The following is a 27,222-nucleotide window of genomic DNA, read 5'->3' on the forward strand; positions in this document are numbered from 1 at the left end:
CCCCACCCCAAAGACCTCCTCAGACCCCAATTTTTATAATGCCTTGAACAACCATTGGTGCATCACGGGTGATGAAGTTGTGGTGAGGTTTCATCGAAATTGTGTGTGTAGTTTCTGAGAAGAAAGCAAATACCTATTTTGGGGGGTGCAACCCCCACACCCCGTAGACCCCCAAAGGGGCAGATTTTTTAATGCCGTTAACAAACTTTGGTACAACAGCGCGGGTGGTGAAGGTTGTGGTCAAGTTTTATCGAAATTGCATGTGTAGTTTCAGAGAAGAAAGCAAATTCCTATTTTGGGGGGGTCAAACCTGGATCCACTTTGACCCCGGTAAACCCCCTTAGACCTATATTTTTTTAATACCGTGAACAAATTCTAGTCACAACACAACAAATATAATTTGTGCCAAGTTTGGTCACAATCCCTTCAGTTGTTTCGGAGAAGAAGTTGCAAGTATTTACAGACCGACGGACGAACGACGCGCCATCACATAAGCTCCCCTGAACTTCGTTCCAGGTGAGCTAAACAAAGCAAATATCTGTTTTGGGGGGGTCAAACCTGTACCCACTTTGAACCCCATAAACGCCCTTATACTTCGATTTTCTTAGTGCCATAAACAAACTTCCGTACATCACAGGTGATGAAGGTTGTGGTCAAGTTTCATCAAAATTGTGTGTGTAGTTTCAGACGAAAAAGCAAATTCCTATTTTGGAAGGAGTGGGGGAATTTCTTTAATGCCGTGAACAAATTTTAGCCACAACATAACATACATCACTTGTGCCAAATTTGGTCGCAATCCCATCAGCGGTTTCGGAGAAAATGTTGCAAGTGTTTATGGATGGACTGATGACGCGCCATCGCATAAGTTCCCTGAACTTCGTTCCAGGTGAGCTAACCACATGTTTGAAAGTAACCCAAATATTTTACCGTGAATTGGGGAAACAAAAGTAGAATGTGTCAACTCCCCCTGAAAAATAAAAAATGGAAAAATTCTGGAAAGGAATTTTTGAACAACTTAAAGAACATAACAAGGAAACAGAATGGATCCCAAACTTGGAAAAAAAAGCAACATCTTGAGGAAATGCCCCCATTGATTTATTGATGAAGAAAAAAATAGAAAACAACTTCACAAAAATGCCAAACTTCAAAAGCCCAGGCCCAGATGGAATTCCAAATTTCTGGCTAAAACAACGATGCTCTTCACAATCACTACGCCAGGACATTTAACGAAGTGAACCATGAGGAAAAGGCAGTGGATGAGTGGCTCATAGAAGGGAACACCTTTCTCATCCCAAAATCGGAGGAAACACATCTTCCCCACAAATACCAGCTGATAACATGGCGACCAACCACATCCAAACTGCTGACAGGAATCATCACAGAAATGATGTACCAGAATCTAACACAGCAAGGAGATTTCGAGGAAGAAAGAAAAGGGATGTAAGAGAGGGTGTTATGGAACAATTGACCACCTACTACCGAACAAGGCCAAACTTGAAAATTGCAAAATGTGAAGAAGTAAATTGTCCACCGCCTGGATAGACTTATAACTTTGACCCCGGTAGAACCCCCTTAGACCTCGATTTTTTTTAATGCCGTGAACAAACTTTAGTCACAACACAACAAATATCAGTTGTGCCAAATTAGGTCGCAATCCCATCAGTTGTTTCGGAGAAAAAGTTTCAAGTGTTTACGGATGGACTGACGACGCACCATCGCATAAGCTCCCCTGAAATTCGTTCCAGGTGAGCTAAAAATCAGTGCATCCCAAGAACGTACCTACCAAGACGATAGGGAAGGAGCGGCCTGTTGAAACTCAACCAGGTGCACAGAGCGACGAGTGTAGGACTAGCTGAGTGTGAAATGCTCAACAGACTATTGAATGTAATTTGTAAACAAACAAACACAACAAACATGAAAAAGTATCCCTAACTCACCTTGCAAATAATTTCCAAAAAGGTGAGAATATAAGATGCTGCACACAAAAATGAAATCGCAACAAATACAGCCCCACAAATTGCAAAAAAGACAAAAGGAATATATAAAAAGAAATATCAAAAAATATACACCAACTGGGAGATGACAAAAGAGCAGGGCAATACAAAAAAGAATTGGATAGAGTGGGGATAGACAAAGAAGGCTCATTGGAATGGCTAAGAATAGGTCAGCTCAACTGGGGCGGCGAACGAATCATAATAAATGCCCAAGATCAAGGACATGACACCGATGGATTTAAAAAGATGGCGGGACTGAGACAGACGGACATGTGTAGATTCTGCAAGACAGAAACAGAAAGTACTAGTCACCTGCTCGGGATGCAAAAAACTATTATCAGAACAACTTTACACACAACGGAACAACAAAGTATGCAAAGCGATTTATTGGCAAATCTTCAAACATTTAAACATCCCAGTACCAGAAAACTCATGGAAACATGAACCAAGGCCAATCATTGAAAATGAGGACATCATGCTCACGTACGACCTGATGATTCCATCAAGTGTGAACAAAGAGCATTGCATCCGGACATTGTACTCGGGAACAAAAAGGAAAAGACAGCATTTATGATCGAGATATCAGTACCCAGCGATTTTGGCCTAAACAACACAGAAATCAAGAAAATGACCAAATACCAGAATGTCAAAAATGAGGTCAAGAGATCTTGGAAGTTGAAGAGCATTGAAATTGTACCAGTGATTAATTGGAGCAACAGCAATGATAAAGCAGAACCAAACTGAGATTTAATAAACCATCCCAGGAATATTACCACAAATGAACTACAACTGGAGGCAATCCAGGGTTCGGTGACGATCCTGAAAAGAGCCCTTGGAACAAAACTCTGCAAAATTTGAACAGCTTTGTCCATGAACCGAACCGTGATCCCTTAACGAAGAGTAGGTGGATACTTTGGGTCCTGGGAGGACTCCGTTCCACCACTTGAAACCCACAAAGCGAGATAACAACCAAACACACACGTACACACTGGCATTTATTGCTCAAGGTTTGGCAAAATAAAAACGACCCTCATTTGACACCTCTCGCACCAGCACATGACTGCAAACAAATTGTTGCCTTGAGAATAAAAAGCTGACACTTGATGGAGCTCGGGGTCCATTGGCCTGAGGAAGCTAGGAAGTGGGTGAAACTGAGACTGGATCCTCTCTTGCACTTTTACTACGAAATTAGCAGAGCAGATCTTGTCACTTTTTGGTTGGATGCTACTTTTTCCTTCTAGATCTAGTCACAAGTGAGATTCTTAAATATAAATAGTGATGGGAATTTTTTTTTTTTTGTCCTCACCTCTCGTCCCATCACATCCAAATGTACATGCAGAGAACCTAGCTTAACATCCAGCTAAGGATGTGCACCTGCGATGCAATGCCACACCTATAACACACCAACCCGACAGTTTATAGTCAGGTCGGGAATCGAACTGGACAGTTCACAGTTAGAGGTAATTACACCTCCTCCGCACCGTCCTGTCATCGTTCAAGATGGTTGAAAGATGGGAAAAAGTCAGTTGTATAGCTGCACAGGATTGTGTCAGCCATGATTCGGGTCGTTTAAAATACATCCCCAACATCAAAGTAAAAAGTGACAAAAATACCATAAATAGTTTACTCGATTAACCTTAAGGGAGCATACAGATCGGGTAGTATTTGTCAATGGCAACCAGGATCTTCCCCTAAGTTTGAGTAATTAACCTATGAAGGTTCCCAACAGGAATCCACAAGACCTTTACAAGGAAAAACTCAATTGTTGCATCACTGACAAAATGTCAATGTACGCAGGTTCAAACCTGTCTTGTGGCGAAGACAACGCTCGTCCCAAGTGATGTTTCCACATCCTGGATCAGGTCACCCAGTGTGCGAACGCAGCGGATCTGCAGAGATAAATAAATCTGTGATGACAGAATTCTGACCGACATCACAGGAGCACGATGAACCTTAAGGAATGTTAAACATTACAGGTTCCAATAGCCGACATCTGAACTCCAACAGGCCTCACTGTACTGGATATAGGATTTATGAATGGATCAAAGGGCATTCATTGAGAAACCGTATGACACCTTGAGCCATTTCCATCTGCCAAGGTTCCATTCAAGATGGCAGCGACCAGGGAGTGCAGGTACATCAAAGCAAGTAGAGTGAAGTGAACTTGTATTGACTTTTACCTCCCTCGTGGATTATCAATTTAAATAAAAACTTCAGGAAAGGTGATTTCAAGTCGGAACATCCAACTCTTCCTTTACAGCATTCCAGGAGACAGTTCATTAGATCTTATCATTTGAAAGTTTACTGCAAAGCTTAGCATCACAAACTCACCTTTTTTAACAAAGCAGTGAACATTTTCTTGCAATCAGCAGGTGAATAACTGGTAAAGCTGATGGAATCCCAGTCCAGACATTTCAAAGTCTCCTTGTAGTTGCTCGAGGATTCTTCATCAAGTAAAGTTTCTTTTATCCTCTCCAGGAGCACAAGCTGGTCATCTTTACCCCACCTGGCTGAAAAGTGCACCGCATGGCACGTGACACAGTTACATGACCTTGATAATATAATCAGTAAAAAAAAAAAAAAATTCCATTCATTGTGAACTCTTATTTGGAGTAACCAGTTAACTCAAAGGGAGAATAGAAAGGGAGGAATGAGAGGAATGGAGAAAAGATGGGAAGGAACCTTGGAAGATGCAATAATTCCAATGGAAATGCAAGTGTGCAGCACACAAAAGGGAAAGGGTGTGGGGATCGGGAGTGGGAGCATGAGTACAGTGGGTGTGGGAGCAGGAGGAGTAATGATATGGGGATGAGTAGTGGGATGGGTTGGAGTAGTGGGATGGGTTAGAGTAGGGGTAGTGATATGGGTAGGCGTGGTGGTATGGGGATGAGTAGCAGGACGAGAGGGATGAGTAGCGGGACGGGAGGGAATGAGTAGCGGGACAGGAGGGAATGAGTAGCGGGACGGGAGGGAATGAGTAGCGGGACGGAAGGGAATGAGTGTGGGATGGGAGGGAATGAGTGTGGGATGGGAGGGAATGAGTGTGGGATGGGAGGGAATGAGTGTGGGTGGGAGGGAATGAGTGTGGGATGGGAGGGAATGAGTGTGGGATGGGAGGGAATGTGAGTGGGATGGGAGGGAATGACTGTGGGATGGGAGTGAATGAATGGCAGGATGAGAGGGAATGAGTGGCGGGGTGGGGTGGGAGAGGAGTGGTGGGGTGGGAGGGAATGAGTGGATTGGTGGGGAGGAGTAGAGGGAGGGGAGGAGAGGGAGGGGGAGGGGAGGAGGAGGGAGGTGGAAAGGGGAGGGGGAGGAGAGGTGGAAAGGGGAGGGGAAGTGTGGGGGGTGGGGTGGGAAGGGAGAGGGGAGATTAGGGAGGAAGTGTGAGGATGGAGGTAAGGTAAACACATCTCCATATTAGTCAGGTTCACTATGTCAATAAATTATATTTCGTTCAAAATCATGGTAGATTAGCAAACCTATACATTTTTGGAAAGGTTATAGCATAAGGAAACTAAAAATCAATGTTTACATTTGGAGAGATACCTGTATGGCGGCCATTTTGGATTTTCAAAATGGCCACTGTAAAATACATATTTTGTTCTATTTCTGCCTCTAATTACCCTAAAAACTTTTAAAAATATACTAAACCTATATTTTCAGGGACAAGGAATCCAATGAAAGAATAAAATTAGTGCTATGGGGAATGGTAAGACACGAATCAAAGGTTTTGAATTGCAAAATACTGTCTTTATATTCGCGATAAGTTGCATAATCAAATACATGTTATCATTTTGTACAGGCAGTTAATAACATCAAAATGTGTCACAATAATTCATATCACCAAACATACACAGGCAGTCAGCAAAATCATATATACACATGCAGTCAGTATAACTTCACATCTACACAGGCAGTCAATGACAAAATATACACAGGCAGTCAATGGCATCAAACATACACGATTACAGAATATGCCATTTAGAGTTCGTCATCACTGTCCTGTGTGTCGTATCCGACAATATAGTCCGCATCGTTTTCACAGTCCGTTCCACACAAGCAAAGGTCGGTCAAATTGATTGGCAAATCGAATTGGTCGAATGGTCGATCGAATCGAATTCGATGAATCGAATCGAATCGAATCGATCGAATTGGTCGAATGGTCGATCGAAGCGATTGGTCGAATTGGTCGAATGGAATTGGTCGATTGGTCGAATTGGTCGAATCGAATTGGTCGGAATTGGCAAATGTAAACATTGATTTTCAGATTTTCCATGTAATAACGTTTCCAAAAATGTATAGGTTTGCTAATCTACCATGATTTTGAACGAAAAAACATAGTGAACCTGACTATATTTACACACCTAATAGATGCCTCATAATCAAGTGAAACGCCATAAAGTTGGTGGAGCAATGGATCCAATAATCCATCCGTTATAATGTCCCAACTTTACTGCAAATAATTCTGGGGAATAAATTAGTTAGGTCAAAAATATGAAATAAATGGGCAAAGCCCAAAAAAATTCCTAGAAAACGTTTTATGGTGTTTTCCTGTAGTATTTGGTCCAGAGAACAACATACCAAAAGTAGGCTGAAATAGGACTATCGCAAAGGGTCTAAATGTGACGTCAAAAAAAGATGACCGCCTCTATTAAAAAGTGCCTTATATCTGCTCATATCCTATCAATATCCTATCAATGTAGCTGTTTTTACCCATTTACGTGTGAAAATAAACTCTTTAAACCAGTATATCAGTGAATTCATCATTATGTAGTATTGCCCAATGTACCCAAGTGATGTAATGACGTCATCAATGATGTCATGACGTCATCAATGATGTCATGATGTAGCTTTTCATTATTTCAAGTTTTTGTGGCAAATTAAAGATGGAAGATGGTACTGACATTTTAGCTATTAAATTTTGTGTAGGAAACTCCAGTCATGCCAGAAAAACAGTAAGCAGATGAGTGCATTAGCATATTTTGCCCTGGTGAGGCAGTCCATAAGTGTAGTGCTGCCATCTGTAAACATTTCTTCTCCAGAATAAGACAAAAGATTCCAATCAGATTCACATTTCTCCAAATTTTACCTTGATTCACAATTGATTCCAATCATCAAACACAAATCAAAGTGTTTCATTATGATATAGAAAAGGACACAATGTATTTAAGCTAATAAAGATCATACAGGTAAGATAAAACAACTTTTCAATGGCCATTGTTTTCTACTTTCTGACTTGATAAACACTTGGTGAACATTGCATGCTAAGGCCATGACTTGACTTGACTGTATGAACCCTCCTCTTCAAGGAGCCTCCAGGTTATACTGGCATAACATAAAAAGTTAACTTGTTGATAAAACATTATCGTGTGCTACATGGATGTTGTAGCCGTATGTGCTACAGGTTACTTGCAACTTCTCAAGTTACTTGCTGTGCACTCTGTCATGTTTACCCCTGGTGGACCCCCCCCCCCCCCCCCCGGACCCTAATCAAAGTGTGCTTTTCTTGAGACATGTGTATATAACATAGAGTATAGACTACTGTATGTATTAATGTAATGGCACAATACTCGCTATCAAAAGTGGGACACGAGGGTTGCAAAATAAATACTTCCATTTAGTGTTCTTGTAATTTTTACTTAACAGATGGATGTGTCCTCAATCAGAAAAAAAGCCCAAGAAGATAATGCAATGTTCATACTGTTCATGAAATGGCCTCAATCATGAAAAAGCTGCTTTTTTTTACGTAAGTTACATGGTGTCCACTTTCCCTCTATATCTCCCTGAAACAACACATTTGCAGGGGTTGTTAATGATTGTTAATAATGTTAAGAGTGCCTCATGATAATATACCTATGAATGCCGAGAAAATATACAACTGCTTAATTTTATCACAAATACATCAAGTGGACACCGTAACTTACGTAGTATGGTGTATCAAAGGTCTCTGCTAAACTACATTGCTGCACTTTCAAAGCACCCTTTATTTACAAATATGTCAACCACACACACACACACACACACAGACAAATGTAACTGAGCTCATTAACATCAATTTTATTTGGCAAACCATAGACATATTAACACTTGCGTCTACGTAAGTTACAATAATGACGGTGGACACCAAAAGTCACAAGTTCAAGCAAACAACAGTTTATTGAACATGTCAACTTATTTACATGAAAGTTTCAAACACGAGATGTGCTGTACTGTACATCGTCTTTTTTTTGGGGGGGGGGGGGGGGAATTGAAGAAAACAGTGAAAAAGAACAGTTTCGTTTCTTGTTTACCTGGACAATTGTCATTTTGAGAGCATGTATTGCCTCGCCTGCAAACTGCAAGAATTTCCTGCATCTTGGACTTTCAATAATGCCATGCTGTTTCAGTCTCTGTTTTCTTCTTGGAGTGGTCTTGATTATAAGTTGTGAGAGGACTGCCGCGTACTGATCTCCACTTTTTGGCATCCCTTTCTTAGCACGGTCTTTGCACGATCCTTAGCACGATCTCCACACTGCTTTGCGTAGGGCCTCTTTGGAGCACGAAGGCTGTGTTTGATCCGGTGTTTTATTTGTAGTGGCACTGTTGGATTTCTGCAATCGTTCCTTCTTCTCCTGATAGAGCTGCCTACGTCTTTCATTTGATCTTCTTCTTGCTTGTGCCGTTTGTTTTCCCCTCTGCTTGGTTTTCTGCTGTCTCCAGATTTCTCGCTGGCGTTCTTTCCCAAAACGCGTTTTGGGTGTGTACTTGTTTGTGGTTGCATGACTTCCATCCAACTCCAGCTTCTTTTTAGCACGATACCGCTGGACTCGCAACCGTGTTTTCTCCCTGTATTGTGCTTGCTTTTCTTCACTCAGACTAATTAGGTGCAACTTTACCCGCAAACTTTCCGTTTGTTTGAAGTCTGCATAGCGTTGTGGATTAACTTTCATATTTCTTCTCCAATCTCTTTGACGCTCTGCTTTACTCTTTTTCGCTTTCACTGATTTCACGTCTGGTGCTGTTGGCTGCGATTCTTTTGGTTGCTTTAGTCTCAGTCTCAGGTGGTAACGCGTTTCCTCCATTCTGTAAAAACCAAAATTATAAGTAATCATCATTCAAACGCATCATCATTCATTCAAATCATCAAATGCGTTTCATATTTCAGCGTTCGTTCGGAACTGGCGGCTGCTTCAGGCATCTATCTGATTGGATGATGAGTGATAGGAATTCCACCACCCCACGAGGCTTGAAAACCCGTCTTTTGCTTTCGCGGTGTTAAAGCCTAAGGGGGTTCTACGTACGTTACAAAGTGGACACGGATATTATCTTCGGCGAAAGTTTTAAATTTTCATCCCCAAGGTCAGGGTTTCAGAACTTGTGTGAATACTAAGGAAAAGTATTCAATGCAAGAAGTGTTCATCACGTAGTCAGTATTCTACAGATAGTTAGGAATTGTTATAATTGATTAACCAAACTGTGAAAGTTCAGTGGACACGGAGGTAACGTACGTTCCCGGTAACAGTCTGATCGATTTATTGATTAGGTAACCACCTTTCCGGAAGTGATTGTTTGTGGATATATTTCTTTCATCCACAACCAAACTAGGGTCAAAATGTAAACAAAGACAATATCCTGTACATATGTTATTTTTCATTTTCAACAATACTTGTCACGTGATGTCCCATTTTTGGATGCCATTTTGGGCTAATGTTCGCAATAAAAATAGTGAATAAAACACACAATACACACATCAAAGTTTTTTTATTTATTTCTTTTATATCTTTATACATATACACATATCATATAACAAGGATACTTTCATGGTATGACTACTTTGCAAGCCAGAAGAATGAATAAACTGCAGACACAAAAGTTAGCGAATATTGTGCCATTACATATTAAGAGGCCATTGCCAGGTGAAGGATGACTAATCAGGATTGGTCTTGTTTAGGTCAAAAGACAATAGTGTAAATGACTTTCTATGTGCACTTGTTGTTCTTTCTTTCTTTCTTTTTTTTTCTTTTTTTTTTTTTCTTTTTTTTTGTATACTGAATCGAGGCTCGTGAAAGAGCTAACATTTATTTCACAAACAAATCAACCAGACAAACAAAATATACAAAAAGAGGGAGCGGAAGACAAGATGGGGAGAGAAGGGGAAGCACACAACCACAACATTTGAGAGCAGGGAGAAGTGTGGGAGGGAGAGGGCTTGGGGGCAGGAGGCGTGGGAAGGGGGGGGGGGGGTGGGAGAAGTATAAAACACAAGGGGACCGAAATTGGCGGGGGTAGAAAAGATCAAGGTTTTGGATGGGGGAGGATAAGAGATGGTGGTGAACAGCTGTTTTAAAGACCTGGAGGGTGGAGTGGGATTGAAGAGAGTGAGGGAGTTTGTTCCAGAGGCGGGAGAAAAGAGGAATGAAGGAGTGAAGGTGAGCAGAAAGTCTTGATTTTGGCAGTTTAACCATAAGAGGGTTGCAGGCAGATCTTGTGCGACCTGTAGGAATATTTGGGGGACAGAGCCCAGAGAGGGCTGGGGGGGGGCAAGGCCAGAGAGGAGTCGGTAGAAGACGGAAAGACCACCAACCTGCCTGCGGTGAGTGAGTGAAAGGCCCTTGGAGACAAAGACAGCTTCATCGCGGGAGATTCCAACGATTCTGAACGCTTTGGTTTCAACAGCGTGAAGACGGGCTAGGTGTGAGGCAGGAGCACCAGACCAGAGGGGAGAGCAGTATTCCATAGAGCTGCGGATGAAAGCCTTGTATGTGGTGAGGAGCTCAGGTGTGCCAAGGAAGGACTTCGCACGACGGAGGATGCCCAGTCGGCGACTGGCTTTGGAGGCCAGATTTGAAATGTGGTTTTCCCAGGAAAGATCATGGCAAATTGTGAGACCCAAAAGCTTGAGTGACAGAACTTCTTGGAGAGGATTATTCAGAAAGTGGATGGGAGGGTTTTCCAGTCGGTCTTTTCGGAGAGACATCGTAAGAGTGTGAGATTTATCAGGATTGAAAGACATGTTCCATTTGTTTGCCCAGTCTGTGATTTTGTCCAGGTCTGCAGAGAGTGAGGAGGCTGCAGACTGCCGATCTGAGGGATGAGGAATGGAGCGACAGAGAGTAGAGTCGTCAGCAAAGAGATAGAGAGGATTTTCAAGAGAGTCAGAGAGATCATTGATGAAGACCAGAAAAAGCACAGGGCCCAGAACACTACCTTGGGGAACTCCAGCCTGAACAGGAAGAGGAGATGAGAGAAACCCATTCAGGGCCACACATTGACTATGACCAGAGAGGAAGTCCGCCAGCCATGCGTGGAGATTTCCATGGATACCAAAGGAGGAGAGTTTGGTGAGCAGAGCAGGGTGCCAGACCGTATCGAAGGCACGTGAAATGTCAAGGGAGACGGCTCTAATTTCCTGTTTGGCGTTGAGGACCTCCATCCATTGTTGAGAAAGCAGAAGCAGCATGTCCAGAGTAGAGTGATCAGGTCTGAAACCAAATTGATGATCAGAGATCAAGCCATTGGAGAAGAGGAAAGATTTCATATCTGAAGCAATGATGGATTCCATGACTTTGCTGATAATTGGGAGAAGGCTGATTGGTCTGTAGTTGCTGGGATCTGTTTTTGCACCTTTGTTGTGCAAAGCGGTGATGTTGGCTGATTTCCAAGCAGATGGCAGATGACCTTGAGCAAAGGAGAGGGTGAAGAGAACAGAAAGAGGGAGTGAAAGAGCGGAAGCACATGATTTTAGGACCCGTGGGCTGATGCCGTCAGGACCAGTTGCAGAATCAGAGTCGAGGGTTGACAGAAACTTTTCCACCTTGTCAGGAGGAAAGGACACAGAGTCCAGGAGCAGCTGGGTACGACTGGGTATGGTGGGTACAGAGAGGGATGGGTTTGGGACACAAGATTTAGAGGCAAACACAGAGTTGAGGCATTCAGCTTTTTCACGTGCGGAGTCAGCCGTTAAGCCGTTTGAGGTGAGGGAGGGGATGGAGGGGGAACAAACACCAGAAACAGATTTGACCAGACGCCACCAGGATTTGGAAGAGGGAGACAGATAAGAGAGTTCGGTCTTGGTCTTGAGAAGAAGGAAATCGCTTCAGAAAGTGAGGACAGCATTGTTATTACTCAAAAAGGAGCTGACGGCATCAACAGTGCAAGTGTCGAGAGAGGTGACAGCATCATCGTAGCTGCTGCAACGAAGGTTCACAAGACCTGCCGCTTGAATTACACAAACAAAAAAAACATTGAGAGCCATAAGAAAGGTAAACTAGATTCTGCTCAAGCTGCCAAAAGAAGTACACGTGTCTCTACTGGCCCTTATGATAGCAAAACAGACTGCTTATTCTGTGGGAATAAAGTAGTGACGAGCAAGAGGAGTCCTGATTATGATGATTATAGCTTTGTTAGAACAGACAACTTTGCGGACAAGATACTTTTAATGTCTAAATCACGAAATGATGATTGGGCATTTACAGTCCGGGGACGTGTTGAGTACTTTGGTGGAGACCTTCATGCAGCAGAATGTATGTACCATCATTCTTGTGACTCACATTTTCGCACATTATGTGATATTCCAACACAGCATAGGACAGGACCAGGGAGCAATAAGAGAAGGAAAGTTGGGCGGCCAACCGACGATGACCAGGACCAAGCTTTTCAGAAGGTGCTTGCCTATTTTGAGGACAATGATGAAGAACAGTTGACTATTACAGACCTTTCCAATAAGATGAAAGAGTACTTGCATGATAGTGATTCTAGTGCATATGGCAATCAGTATTTGAAGTCTAAATTATTAACACACTACGGGGATTCTATATTTGTGGCTGAGGGTGCGGGACTACATGATATTGTGACTTTTCGAGAAAAAACAAGTACAATTCTGCGGGACTACTTTAAGATGCAAAACAAGGATGACGAGGAAGCCCAGAAGAGAGCAATAATACAAACTGCGGCGAAGTTAATCAAAAGCGATATCAAGACTGCTATAATGCCTATCAGGAGTGAGTATCCCAAAGCCACAGACCTGAAACTGGAGTCCACTCTTGAGTATGTTCCCCAGAGCTTGCGTTACATGCTTCAGAATCTTCTTGTCGGAAAGGACACTCGGAGGAAAGAAGCAAGTATAGGCCACTCAATCATTCAGGCAGTTCGTCCAAGGACAGTTATAGCCCCACTACAGCTAGGACTTGCAGCACAAATGCACCACCACTTTCGATCTACATTTCTTATAGACAGTCTTTCTGCAATGGGTTATTGGGCATCATATGCCGAAGTTCAGCGATTTGAAGAAAATGCTGCGTCTTCAGTTGCTCCAGATATTTTAGGTGGTCAAACAGCCATAAGCGACACGATGCTGTTATTTGCCGCAGATAATGTGGACCACAACATTGTGACTCTTGATGGGAAGGGTACGTTCCATGGAATGGGACTGATTGCCGCTGCAACTCCGGGCAGTAAATTCAGCTACACAATTATTAGGCAAAAATTGTGCCCCGTATGCAATACCTCAGCAATAAACAACCTCAGCAACAAAATATCATGCACAGCGAAGTTACCTTCAAGTCATGCAATGGATGGGCCACAGTGACAACATGGACGCTGCAAAATGGGGCTGGGATATTCAAGAGGACAAACTCACACCAGTAATGATGGACAATAACCATGCTCCTGACATCCTGCTAAAAATGATTCACTGCAACTGCTCAGCTGGATGCAACACGCTTAGATGTAGTTGTAAGAAGTACGGACTTGAGTGCACCGGGGCTTGTGGACCTTGCCAGGATGGCAACTGTGAAAATATGAACCATGCACCCATTTTAGATGAAAATGAGGACTGATAATATTGTGACTTGTGTGTAGTTGGTGGTGGTGAGTAGTAGAGTAGTGGCCATGGTGGTGGTGAGTAGTAGAGTAGTGGCCATGGTGGCGGTTGTAAAGTAGAAATGGTTCCCCACCTGGAATGACATCCTGGGTACCAACTAATTAAGAAAAGGTGGACATTGGTTTTATTTGTGTATGAAACTGTGTGTTAAAAGAGTGTGGAGCATTTTGGCATCATCAGTGACTTGATGATGCCATCTCACACAGATATACAGGACAAAAACTAGTTCAATTTAATTTCATGTGAATCTCAGTTTCATAAATTGGAATTTACCATCAGATTAAAAAATTAGGTCATGACGTTATTTCATGACGTCATGTCATGTCATGACATCATGACATAACTTAGAGACACTTCTGTTGACTGCAAGACTTCTAAGGTCATAAGCTTTATGAATAATTTTCACTTTTAAAGTGGTCTAGTACTGCTTGTTTCAAAAGAAATGTGAAGATATTAGGATTTTTGGTCAAATGGCGGCCATTTTGTTTGACGTCATATTTAACCCCTTTGCGGTTCTCATATTTTGGCCTACTTTTGTTATGCTGTTCTCTGGCCACAATATTACTGAAAAACACCATAAAATGTTTTCTAGGAATTTTTTTGGGGTTAGTCTGCATAATGATCCTACTAAATGGCGGTTCGATCTGCCAGTAACATATACGGGTCACGAACCACAAACCACACGGGTCTCGGTGCCGAATCGGTCGAGTAAAGCTTCCCATTCGTTAACAACGGGGTTATCTATATATATAAAACAGTGTGTGTGTGTGTGTGTGTGTGTGTGTGTGTGTGTGTGTGTGTGTGTGTGTGTGTGTGTGTGTGTGTGTGTGTAATGTTACCGATAGACTCCGAAACGGAGAGGCTCACGTGCTTGATATTTGGCATAGACATGGCCATTGAGCCTGGGACGAACATGGCCGAGACCATATTTGACGAGATCCATATTTTTTATTCATATTTACTTCAGCGCATTTCAGCGAAGTACCCGCTAATCTCAGCCAGTGCCAGAACAGCTCGCTGATTCGCTCAGAGTGATCACGTGATGTTCCATCCCGTCACACGTTTGCACGTAATTCAGGGCGAAAAGCGATTGCGTTTTTTCACCTTTATGCGATCGAGTTTTGTGTCGATTTTGTGCGATATGAATTAAATTTTAATTCATATTTCGTGTTTACGAATTCGAATACGAAGGATTTCCCCTTTCCCCTTTCGATTTCGAATACGAGCTTGAGTCGAGAGGGCGAATGTACGGGTTGGGAATGTACGGGTCTCCCTTCCCCTGCCCGGCAACGCCGGTACTGGAGGGCGTGGGTCACAGGATCGGTGAGTCTCCAAAATCCACTTCGTGCTCTTGCGAAGATGCAGGACGATGTCGCGATTGTTGTGCTGCTCTCCGACCATGAGAACTGCAACGTCATTGTTGACTGGCCCTCCACCGTCCGTCTGCCCCCTCCCTCCCCCCTACCCCCTACCCCTTCTCCCCTCCCTTTTCCCCCTCCCCCTCCCTTTTCCCCCTCCACCCTCCCATCCCTCACCCTCCCCCCTCCCATCCCTCCCACCCCCCTCCCTTTTCCCCCTCCCCCTCCCTTTTCCCCCTCCACCCTCCCATCCCTCACCCTCCCCCCTCCCATCCCTCCCACCCCCCTCCCTCTCCCACCCCTCACCCTCCCCATCCCCCCTCTTCTCCCCTCTCCCCCTCTTCTCCATCTCTCCCTCTTCTCCATCTCTCCCTCTTCTCTCCTCCCCCCCTCCCCCCCCGTTCCCCTCCCCTCCCCTCCCCCCTCCCCGCAATGCCGGGTACTTCTGCTAGTAGATTATAAAGCAGTTAAAGAGGATAACCCGTGTTGTGGGAACGAAATAAAGTAGAGGTACCGGTCAATCCAGTCATGTCTCCACAGAACTCGCGGAAAACGCAGACGTGAAAACCTGCAAAGTAAATAACAACAGCACCAGCACATTATTGTTCATAATAAAAACATTATTGTTGTTGTTTTATAGTCGCAATTATTAATAAGATATAATGAAGAGTTGTGAATTAGTGGTGTAGATAGAGCGCAGGCACGATGGGCCAAATGACCTCCTCCCCCTCCTCCTCCTGTGTTACTTGGAATTTGGAAATTGGAAGTCCATGAACAGTGAAATGAAGTGTTCACACTCGATCGAGAACCTGAGGTACTGATCTGAGATTAGCAGATAATTCAACATCGAAGCTAAATGTAACACAGAAAGAGTGAGTGTTCTTCAAATACATCCTGATTTGAGAAATGTAGGAAATAATACCCAACACTGAGCCACCACAGGTTGAAGGTGTACAACGACCCGCAACGTGAAAGCCAGGAGGACGAGGTCGACGACGTTGACCATTACAACGTTGACTTGAAATTTAAAAACCTTGGTAAAATATGCGAAAGACTTTAAAACACATTTTCCTCTGGAAAAGACAGGACATTTATTTCGTTTCACACAAGAGAAGCAAATACAGTACACGGTTGTTTCGTGTTAAAACTGATTACAGAAAACAGAAAAGTGGAAGACCATCCTCGCTGAACATAATACTTATAGCACACCGTAATGCCCTGAATCAATTGTGCAGAATATATAAAAAATAAAATGCAGAATCTAAACTCAATATACGATCCATGTATATAACACAAGATTCACTGTGATATTCTTAATTTATTTCACTCCATTTTGATTATTTGAAGCTTTATTTCAGGCATCCTTGGGCACGCAGGTTTATTCAGTCTTCCATGACCTTGAGTGTGTTCCATGAACAAGTAACTTGACATGGCTTGCCAAGCCATCCCTTCCTTACTTGCTTTATTGCTTAAGCCACTTGGCAAGCGCTCTATATACGCTTGCTGGTAATGGAACACACCCCTGTTGATATTGATGGAGTGAGACATTTCCCTCAAAGTAATGTGCAAGTAATTTTCATATAACATTTATATCGATCGAATGCTGAAGTAAGGAAAACAGTTCATTCTGAATGAGATTCCCTGGTGGTCTAGTGGTTAGGATTCGGCGCTCTCACCGCCGCGGCCCGGGTTCGATTCCCGGTCAGGGAACTTTTTTTTCTTTCTTTTTTTTTAAACAGACTTTGTGTAGTGATGGTTAAAATGTCCTCCGTCCACACTTCACAACTCCACCCATTTCCCCATCACCCGAACCATGTACGAAATCAGTCTCGATGTCGTTTGTAATTCCTTCTTTGCCATTATTCAAGTAAGGGCTGCGTCGAAAATTAAAAAGAAATCGACACAGCCTGCATAACATGAATTGTTGGTGAGGAAATCGGCGTCGTACTTGATGTTTATTCAGTTCTGTAATATGTTTATTACCTCATCCGCTAGCGGAAGAGGTTATTGTTGTCGTTGTGTGGGTGTGTATGTGTGTGTGTACTTGTATAACATGTGCACACAACACACAGCACATGTCAAGTATTTGTGTGCACAATACACAGCACAACATGCCACACTTGCAAAAACTGCAGTGCAACAATACAAAGTGCTTGCAACAACTGCAGTGCAACTATACAAAGTGCTTGCAACAATGCAAAGTGCTTGCAACAACTGCAGTGCAACTCTACAAAGTGCTTGCAACAACGCAAAGTGCTTGCAACAACAGCAGTGCAACAATGCAAAGTGCTTGAAACAACGCAAAGTGCTTGCAACAACTGCAGTGCAACAATGCAAAGTGCTTGCAACAACTGCAGTGCAACAATACAAAGTGCTTGCAACAACGCAAAGTGCTTGCAACAACAGCAGTGCAACAATGCAAAGTGCTTGAAACAACGCAAAGTGCTTGCAACAACTGCAGTGCAACAATGCAAAGTGCTTGCAACAACTGCAGTGCAACAATACAAAGTGCTTGCAACAACGCAAAGTGCTTGCAACAACTGCAGTGCAACAATACAAAGTGCTTGCAACAACGCAAAGTGCTTGCAACAACTGCAGTGCAACTATACAAAGTGCTTGAAACAACGCAAAGTGCTTGCAACAACTACAGTGCAACAATGCAAAGTGCTTGCAACAACTGCAGTGCAACAATACAAAGTGCGTGAAACAACGCAAAGTGCTTGCAACAACTGCAGTGCAACAATGCAAAGTGCTTGCAACAACTGCAGTGCAACAATACAAAGTGCTTGCAACAACGCAAAGTGCTTGCAACAACTGCAGTGCAACAACGCAAGTGCTTGCAACAGCTGCAGTGCAACAATGCAAAGTGCTTGCAACAACGCAAAGTGCTTGCAACAACTGCAGTCGGAATTCGCTGATCGGTTTTCAGAGTTCCAAAGTAAAAAGATTTTGTTCTCCTTCATTTCAAACACACTTCTATTGGAAGCAGACGAGCTCAGCAACTGCCAGCCATATATTGGTGAAGCAAATCTCGCTGATGCACAAATGTAGCTTGTGGACTTGCAGTGCAATGGCATCTTGAAATGCACACATCAAACCACGAAGTCACTGTTACGTTTTGGGGAAAACGTGGACCTGGAAACGTTCAAGTAAGCAGACGTTCATTGTGCTCACCAGCAGTGCATTCAGAAAGTATTCAGACCCTTCACTTTTTTCACATTTTGTTATGTTGCAGCATTATGCTGAAATCGTTTCAATTCATTTTTTCCCTCATCAATCTACACTCAATACCCCATAATGACAAAGACAAAACAGGCTTTTAGAAAGTTTTGCAAATTTATTAAAAATAAAAAACTGAAATGTCACATTGACATAAGTATTCATACCCTTTGCTATGACACTTGAAATTTAGCTCAGGTGCCTCCCATTTCTCTTGATCATCTTTGAGATGTTTCTACACCTTGATTGGAGTCCACCTGTGGTAAATTCAATTGATTGGACATGATTTGGAAAGGCACACACCTGTCTATATAAGGTCTCACAGCTGACAATGCATATCAGAGCAAAAACCAAGCCATGAGGTCGAAGGAACTGCCTGCAGAGCTCAGAGACAGGATTGTGTCGAGGCACAGATCTGGGGAAGCCTCCAAAAAATTTTCTGCTGCATTGAAGGTTCCTAAGAGCACAGTGGCCTCAATAATTCTTAAATGGAAGAAGTTTGGAACAACCAGAACTCTTCCTAGAGCTGGCCGCCCGGCCAAACTGAGCAATCGGGAGAGAAGGGCCTTGGTAATGGGGGTGACCAAGAACCCGATGGTCACTCTGGCTGAGGTCCAGAGATCCTGTGTGGAGATGGGAGAAACTTCCAGAAGGACAACCATCACTGCAACACTCCACCGATCTGGGCTTTATGGCAGACTGGCCAGACGGAAGCCAAACAGTTCAATCTTGGTTTCATCAGACCACAGAATCTTGTTTCTCACAGGCTGAGTCCTTTAGGTGTATTTTTGCAAACTCCAAGCGGGCTTTCATGTGTCTTTCACTGAGGAGAGGCTTCCAATTTATTTTTGAAATAAATAATTGTACTTGTACACCTGTGGCATATTTATTGTGTGTGGCCGATTGCTTCAAAGTCACTATAGTGTAGCAGCATAGCAAACCTGTTGTGCATTTTGTGATACAAGCACCAAATTTGGCACAAATGTACATTAATATGTTGCGAACATTTTCAGATATTGGGCCACTTGAAATTCCGTAATTTTTTTTTTCAAATTTTTTCAAATTTCGTAATTTCAAATTTTTCGGGTGACACCGTCACAATTTCGGTCTTCGAGGCCGGCCGATATAGTGGGGCGGCTTAGCCCAAATATTCAAAAGAATTGTGCATTTTGTGATACCAGCACCAAATTTGGCACAAATGTACATTAATATGTTGTGAACATTGTGTGGTCAGCAATGAAGACGAGAGTCTGAATTACATGTATGCAAAAGACCTTGTGAACCAGTGAAGCAAATACACGGGTAAGCATGAATTAAATCTAGGGCATGATATAATTTCCATGATGTTTACCTCTACACTCAATGGTGGAAGGAGGTAATGTTTTGATCCCAGCTTGTCTGTATGTCTGTTTGTCTGTTAGTCCACAAAATTCCAGACAAAGCTTGTAGTAGTGGTAGTTGTAGTGGTAGTGGTGATAACAGAAATTGTTATATAGAACTGAACTTATATTATTATTATATGCAGAAAATAACTTTATTTCTATATGCCCTGCAGTGGACAGGTTAATTGGTTTATGCACTGAAGGGGTCACCCTGGTGTGCACTGCTGTGTTCTGCCTCACTGAGTTGTTCAGGTATGATGTACTCAGCACAAGCTTCCGGTCGGCCCGGAGGTGGGGGTGCGGGGCCTGTCACGGAACGTCAAAACAAACGGCCTGCCGGGGCCGCCCAAAAGTCGGGCGTGAGGGGCGCGTCCACTAATGGAACGCCTCTCGCTTTCCAGATCGAGGGCCACGTGGTCAGGAGAACCTCGTCCCTTCCGGTCACACTTTGCCTATCGGCCGGCCTCGAAGACCGAAATTGTGACGGTGTCACCCGAAAAATTTGAAATTACGAAATTTGAAAAAATTTGAAAAAAAAAATTACGGAATTTCAAGTGGCCCAATATCTGAAAATGTTCGCAACATATTAATGTACATTTGTGCCAAATTTGGTGCTTGTATCACAAAATGCACAATTCTTTTGAATATTTGGGCTAAGCCGCCCCACTACTAGTAAAGTGGCCGACTTGTTTGAAAAGGTTGAGGACCCCTAAAGGGAGCGGGGTAAATGTGTTGTGAGGTCTACTTCTATATAGCTAGGTCTACCTCAACCAATTCTTCTATAACACTCCTGTTTTTCCTTTAAGTTCTCCTTTCAAACCCTCTTTATTCATCTTTTATGGTGGTCACCAATTCAAGTACCACATAGTACAATTTGCTTCCCTTTTATTCCCAAATTCCCCTTTAGCACTCCCTCCATCCCTATCGGGTACATCTCACTTTACATAAATTCCATTGCCTGCTCTTTATTTAACATTCTTTCACATCACGAAACGCAATGAATTTTAATTACTAGCAACAGTACCCGCCATATTGGGAAGTCGAAATGAAAAGGAAAAATATCAGAAATTGAAGGCTTTTTTTATTTTAAACGATTCATATAAACATCCGTTGAATCATATCACACGCAAATCATCAAAATCTAAAGTTTAGTACATGGCACCCATTTTGAAACAGTACATGGCGTACATAGCGGTACATGGCGCCCATTTTGAAAAAGATTGAATTCTGCAAAACGGAAGCGGCCGCCACACGTCTTTCTCAGTCGCACGTTTATGTGTGAAGAGTGCGCGTCGAATCTGTAACACGAAAGCGGCCGCTACACCTGTTTCTCAGTCGCTTTGCACACGCTGCCATGTTACTTCGGAGCCGCAAGTTTATATAGGAAGAGTTTGTCAGGAGTCCATCCACTCTCACCTGGTAAGTAGAATAAACAGTATTTGTAGAATTTCAACAAAAGCCAAATCACTGTTCATGTCGGTAAATATTATTCCATCGTGTTTGGAAAAACTGGAAAACTGGAAAATTGGAAAACTTGGAAAATTGGAAAAACAATATCGCCTATTTTACTCCTCGGGGTCCCATGATTACCCACCCAAAATATCGTTGCGATCGGTTGAGCCGTTTTTGCGGTACCTTCGAACGGACGGACGGACATTTGGTGAATTATAGTAAGATCACCACACCTCACACAACCACAATTCAGATGGGAAGAAAACCAATAACACCATCCTATTTCAAATGTGATGGGTGGGAAAACATCATGGGGTGGGAAACTATTGTGGAGTGGGAAAACGTTATGGGGAAGTGAACCAGACACCAAAGGAAACGGATCAGACAGAATTGAAAGCAAACAAGCCAAAAGAGGAAACGAACCAGACAAAAAAGGAAACGAACCAGACAGAAGAGGAAACGAAAAATACAGAAGAGGAAATGAACTAGACAGAGGAGGAAATGAACCAGACAGAAGAGGAAACGAACCAGACAGAAGAGGAAACGAACCAGACAGAAGAGGAAACGAACCAGACAGAAGAGGAAACGAACCAGACAGAAGAGGAAATGAACCAGACAGAAGAGGAAATGAACCAGACAGAAGAGGAAATGAACCAGACAGGGAGCAACTTCCACTCGGAATTTATTGAAGGCCCAGGGAGGCAGTGTCCGGTGAGCGCATCAATGGGAGCGCCCTGTTGCCCATCGGAAGGTATGCCACAAACTTTGCTCCCTCAAGCTCTACCTCCTATGAGCTCTGACCCTCCCAAGACTCCGTCTCGCTCAAGCTGTTTAAAAGGCGGAAGCCAACCTGTTGGGGGCTGTTGACATGTGCTGGGGATCTGAGGACGACCTGCCTGCCTGTTCGTGCTGAGGAGAGGACTGCTGTCGGAATTTGCACTGGATAAAGGACAAAGTGTGCTGAAGCCAGGCTGAGCTGTGCCAGACGGCGCTCCAAGAATGGAGTGATGAAGGTCCGGAGCACGAGGTAGAGACGAGAGCGCAATCAAGCCGGGAAGCCCCAGCGTGGGGAGATGGCACCAGGACTGACTTGCACTACTTTCTCTTGCTTTCCTTTTTATTAAGCACTAATTTGTCGAGCGAGACTCAAGAGCTACCAACAATTGCCTTTTTGCCCTTCTGGGGCTTTACACATGCACCTTACATCTTTTCTCTAAGGCTAAAAGCAGACACCACACAAATTAGCTCCTCTACATTTACAACTACTTTTATTACCATTCCCTTTTCCTCATTTGTACTAGGATTGGCATACATCCGTTGACATTTGCCTGCAGTGAGTCAATCATCCCTGCTCTGTACCTCTCTTCTTATTCTTCTTTTTGTCTTCTTATTCTTCTTCTTCTTCTAAATATCATTGGAATGATCTGCTGGCACCATGCCCTATGTTTATTTGTTCAAGTACGATTGTCTAAGGAAGATAAGTGTTATGGGTAAGGATCTGATATTTTGTGCCTGTTCTGAATGATTTACTGTCCTGTACATATGGGCCTTTGAATCCCGATTACTGTGCTTGTAAATATGTGTTCCTTGATTTTGATAAACAGTTTGTCACCATCCTGCACATGTCGTCTCTTTCTATCGATTGAGTTGATTTAACATGCAATATTAGTGTAAAGTCCTTACGAAATTGATGGCATCGCAAACCGAGGGTTTCAGAGACACCAAACAAGTACTATCCAAACAGTGGTTCCGGCGGTGGTTCAGTAATGACACCGCTCACAGTGGGTGAAACATCCTCGACTGGAAAGCCATTGGTCGGTGACGTTTCTGGTGAAGGTTCTACTGGTGCAGGTGCGGTTACGAGGGGTGATAAAGGCACTCTCTCGGATGGCTGAACAGGTAGCGGTACAAATACAGGTGGTTCTGCTGGTTTGGTGTGACGCAACCACAGTTGATCAAGGTGCCTCCGCTGATGTCTACCATCAGACAGTTTAACTCGGAAAATCTGACTACCAACAATCTCGATAATTATCCCAGACAACCACTTCTCACCCAGGCCGGCATTGAGAACAAACACAGGATCATTTACATTCATTTCACGATTCACAAACGTGCGGTCGTGATCATGCTTCTGCTGGGATTTCTTAAATTCGACATTGGACACCGTATCTAGGTGCACAAGTGACAACCTTGTCTTCAACTCACGGCCCATTAACATTGATACAGGAGAACGACCAGTAGCATGATGCGGTCGTGTGCGATAACTCAATAGGACTCGGGCCAAGCACGTTTGTATGGTCCCTTCCGAAACACGCTTTTTTTTTTTCTTTTTTTTTTGTATACTGAATCGAGGCTCGTGAAAGAGCAAACATTTATTTCACAAACAAATCAACCAGACAAACAAAATATATAAAAAGAGGGGGCGGAATACAAGATGGGGAGAGAAGGGGAAGCACACAAACACAACATTTGAGAGCAGTGAGAAGTGTGGGAGGGAGAGGGCTTGGGGGGAGGTGGCGTGGGAAGGGGGGGGGGGGAGGTATAAAACACAAGGAGACCAAGGACTTCCAGGACAGAAGTTGGTATTTCAAAAAAGTGTAAGATTTGGGGTGAAATTAGCGGGGGTAGAAAAGATCAAGGTATTGGATGGGGGAAGATAAGAGATGGTGGTGAACAGCTGTTTTAAAGACCTGGAGGGTGGAGTGGGATTGAAGAGAGTGAGGGAGTTTGTTGCAGAGGCGGGAGAAAAGAGGAATGAAGGAGTGAAGGTGAGCAGAAAGTCTTGATTTTGGCAGTTTAACCATAAGAGGGTTGCAAGCAGATCTTGTGCGACCTGTAGGAATATTTGGGGGACAGAGCCCAGAGAGAGCTGGGGGGGGCAAGGCCAGAGAGGAGTCGGTAGAAGACGGAAAGACCACCAACCTGCCTGCAGTGAGTGAGTGAAAGGCCCTTGGAGTTAGCTTCATCGCGGGAGATTCCAATGATTCTGAACGCTTTGGTTTCAACAGCGTGAAGACGAGCTAGGTGTGAGGCAGGAGCACCAGACCAGAGGGGAGAGCAGAAATCCATAGAGCTGCGGATGAAAGCCTTGTAAGTGGTGATGAGCTGAGGTGTGCCAAGGAAGGACTTCGCACGACGGAGGATGCCCAGTCGGCGACTGGCTTTGGAGGCCAGATTTGAAATGTGATTTTCCCAAGAAAGATCATGGCAGATAGTGAGACCCAAAAGCTTGAGTGACAGAACTTCTTGGAGAGGATTATTCAGAAAGTGGATGGGAGGGTTGTCCAGTCGGTCTTTTCGGAGAGACATCGTAAGAGTATGAGATTTGTCAGGATTCAAAGACATGTTCCACTTGTTTGCCCAGTCTGTGATTTTGTCCAGGTCTGCAGAGAGTGAGGAGGCTGCAGACTGCCGATCTGAGGGATGAGGAATGGAGCGACAGAGAGTAGAGTCGTCAGCAAAGAGATAGAGAGGATTTTCAAGAGAGTCAGAGAGATCATTGATGAAGACCAGAAAAAGCACAGGGCCCAGAACACTGCCTTGGGGAAATCCAGCCTGAACAGGAAGAGGAGATAAGAGAAACCCATTCAGGGCCACACGTTGACTATGACTAGAGAGGAAGTCCACCAGCCATGCGTGGAGATTTCCATGGATACCAAAGGAGGAGAGTTTGGTGAGCAGAGCGGGGTGCCAGACCATATCGAAGGCACGTGAAATGTCAAGGGAGACAGCTCTAGTTTCCTGTTTGGCGTTGAGGACCTCCATCCATTGTTGAGAAAGGAGAAGCAGCATGTCCAGAGTAGAGTGACCAGGTCTGAAACCAAATTGATGGTCAGAGATCAAGCCATTGGAGAAGAGGAAAGATTTCATATCTGAAGCAATGATGGATTCCATGACTTTGCTGATAATTGGGAGAAGGCTGATTGGTCTGTAGTTGCTAGGATCTGTTTTTGTACCTTTTTTGTGCAAAGCGGTGATGTTGGCTGATTTCCAAGCAGATGGCAGATGACCTTGAACAATAGAGAGTGTGAAGAGAACAGAGAGAGGGAGTGAAAGAGCAGAAGAACATGATTTTAGGACCCGTGGGCTGATGCCGTCAGGACCAGTTGCAGAATCAGAGTCGAGGGTTGACAGAAACTTTTCCACCTTGTCAGGAGGAAAGGACACAGAGTCCAGGAGCAGCTGGGTACGCCTGGGTACGGTGGGTACAGAGAGGGATGGGTTTGGGACACAAGATTTAGAGGCAAACACAGAGTTGAGGCATTCAGCTTTTTCACGTGCGGAGTCAGCCGTGTAGCCGTTTGAGGTGAGGGAGGGGATGGAGGGGGAACAAACACCAGAAACAGATTTGACCAGACGCCACCAGGATTTGGAAGAGCGAGACACATATGAGAGTCGGTCTTGAGAACGGAGAGATATTGTTTCCTGGCTCTCCTGAGGGTGGACACACACTTGTTTCGGGCTTTGTGAAAGGAAATGAGATTTCCTTCCATTGGATTTGCTTTCCAGGAGACGAAAGTAAGTTGTTTCTGGGCAACAGCCTCACCACATGATTCCGTGTACCATGGACGGGAGGAAGGGTATGACAACTGAAGACGAGATGGGATAAATCTGTGCATGAGAGAGAGCAATTTACTTTGGAAGAATTCCCAGGATGAGTTGATGTCAGAGGCGGTAGAGATGGGAGACCAGTCCAGATTATTGATGGCTGCTTGAAGACCGTGCCAGTTGGCCTGAGTGAAATGCCAGACTCGTCGACGCTGAGGAGGCTCTCTGAGAAAGGTCAGAGAGATGTCCACTTTAACAAGCACATGATCAGATGAGCCGATTGGAGCAGAAGAAGAGCAGCAGACATTTTCAGGGAAGTTAGTCATAACCAAGTCCAGAAGAGAAGATGCTCCATTGACTCAATGGAAAATTGACAGACTGACAGATTGACAGAATGGGTCAGGAAATTGACAGATTGTGTCAGTCCCAGTGAGTCGCAGAAGTCCTTTGCTGAAGAGCCATGGCTGGTGAGAGAGGTACCCACACCCAGCCAACTGGCATGGTGACAATTGAAATCACCACATATGAGGAAGAGAGAGTTGGGATGGGTAGATAGAAGTTGGTCCATATTATCAGACAGCGAGATGTAGATGGAGTCATCACTGTTTGGTGGACGGTACAACACACATATGAACAAAAGGTGGGAGCGAAGGGGAAGTCGTAGCCAAAGGTATTCCTGGGGGTGAGGTGGAGAGAGGGCAGTGGAGGGCGAGTGAGGAAGAGTTTTTTTTATAAAGATAGCAACCCCAATTCCAGGACGAGGCTCAGGTCTATCATACTGGAGGAGGGAGTAACCTGGGAGAGATACCAAGGAATCAGAGACATCATGAAGGAGGAAAGTTTCTGTTAAGCAGATCACATCTGGTTTGTCAGAAGCAACCTGTATGGAGAGATCAGTCAAGTTTGAGCGAAGGCCCCGGATGTTTGAGGTCCATACCGTTAATGAAGAGGAAGGGGGAGCATCGGATACAGAACAGGGGGGAGGGGTAGGGTAAGATGTGGAAGAGGAGGAAGAGGTAGGGAGAGCTGTTGAAGGTGTGTCAGAGATTTCAGAGATTTCAGAGATTTCAGAATAGCTTGGAGAAAGGGAAGAATGGGGCGGACAAAAGGTTTGATGGAGATTGGGTGAGGCACAGTGAGGTGTTATTTGAGGAGTGGGAGAGCGAGGCAGAAGGTTGGGGGAGATGAAGGTGAAAGTTGGAAGGGGGAAGAAGCAGGGAGGACGCTTTGAGGAGGCGGGGTGAGAGGGGAGTCTAGGAGGGGAGGAGCGAGGGAGAGTCTCGGAGGGGAGGGGTGTGGGGGGGGAGTTTAGGAGGGAGGGGAGAGAAGGGGCAAGGGGGGAGATTTGAAAGGGATGGGTGATGGGGAAGATTTGGAGGGGAGGGGCAAGGGGGTAGATTTGGAGG

At 44.1% G+C, this 27,222-nt stretch overlaps 1 protein-coding gene and 1 non-coding gene across 5 annotated transcripts in view; one reads left to right on the forward strand and one right to left on the reverse strand.

Moving 5' to 3' along the window:
- LOC144892611 (uncharacterized) overlaps nt 1-16,373 on the reverse strand; it is a 75,796-nt gene extending 59,423 nt beyond the window's left edge. Inside the window, exons 1-4 of one of the 4 annotated variants that reach the window (XR_013623815.1) lie at nt 16,138-16,259; nt 15,730-15,783; nt 4,326-4,504; nt 3,800-3,883 (exon numbers count right to left, since the gene is read on the reverse strand). Coding sequence is in view for 3 of the 4 variants with exons in the window: in XM_078779952.1 (XP_078636078.1) it covers nt 3,800-3,883; nt 4,326-4,504; nt 15,730-15,745 (279 nt within the window). In the remaining variant the exon portion in view is untranslated. Of the gene's footprint in view, nt 1-3,799; nt 3,884-4,325; nt 4,505-15,729; nt 15,804-16,137 lie in introns of those variants that run through there. The other 3 variants (XM_078779952.1, XM_078779951.1, XM_078779953.1) reach the window with 3 other exon arrangements.
- A 480-nt stretch (nt 16,374-16,853) lies between these two features.
- TRNAE-CUC (transfer RNA glutamic acid (anticodon CUC)) lies at nt 16,854-16,925 on the forward strand. Its single transcript has one exon. It is a non-coding gene; the product is annotated as a tRNA-Glu (tRNA).
- The last annotated feature ends 10,297 nt before the right edge of the window (nt 16,926-27,222 follow it).

This window comes from Myxine glutinosa, chromosome 6, assembly GCF_964187855.1.
Source record: "Myxine glutinosa chromosome 6, kmMyxGlut1.1, whole genome shotgun sequence".
In the NCBI taxonomy this organism is placed as follows: Eukaryota; Metazoa; Chordata; class Myxini; order Myxiniformes; family Myxinidae; genus Myxine; species Myxine glutinosa.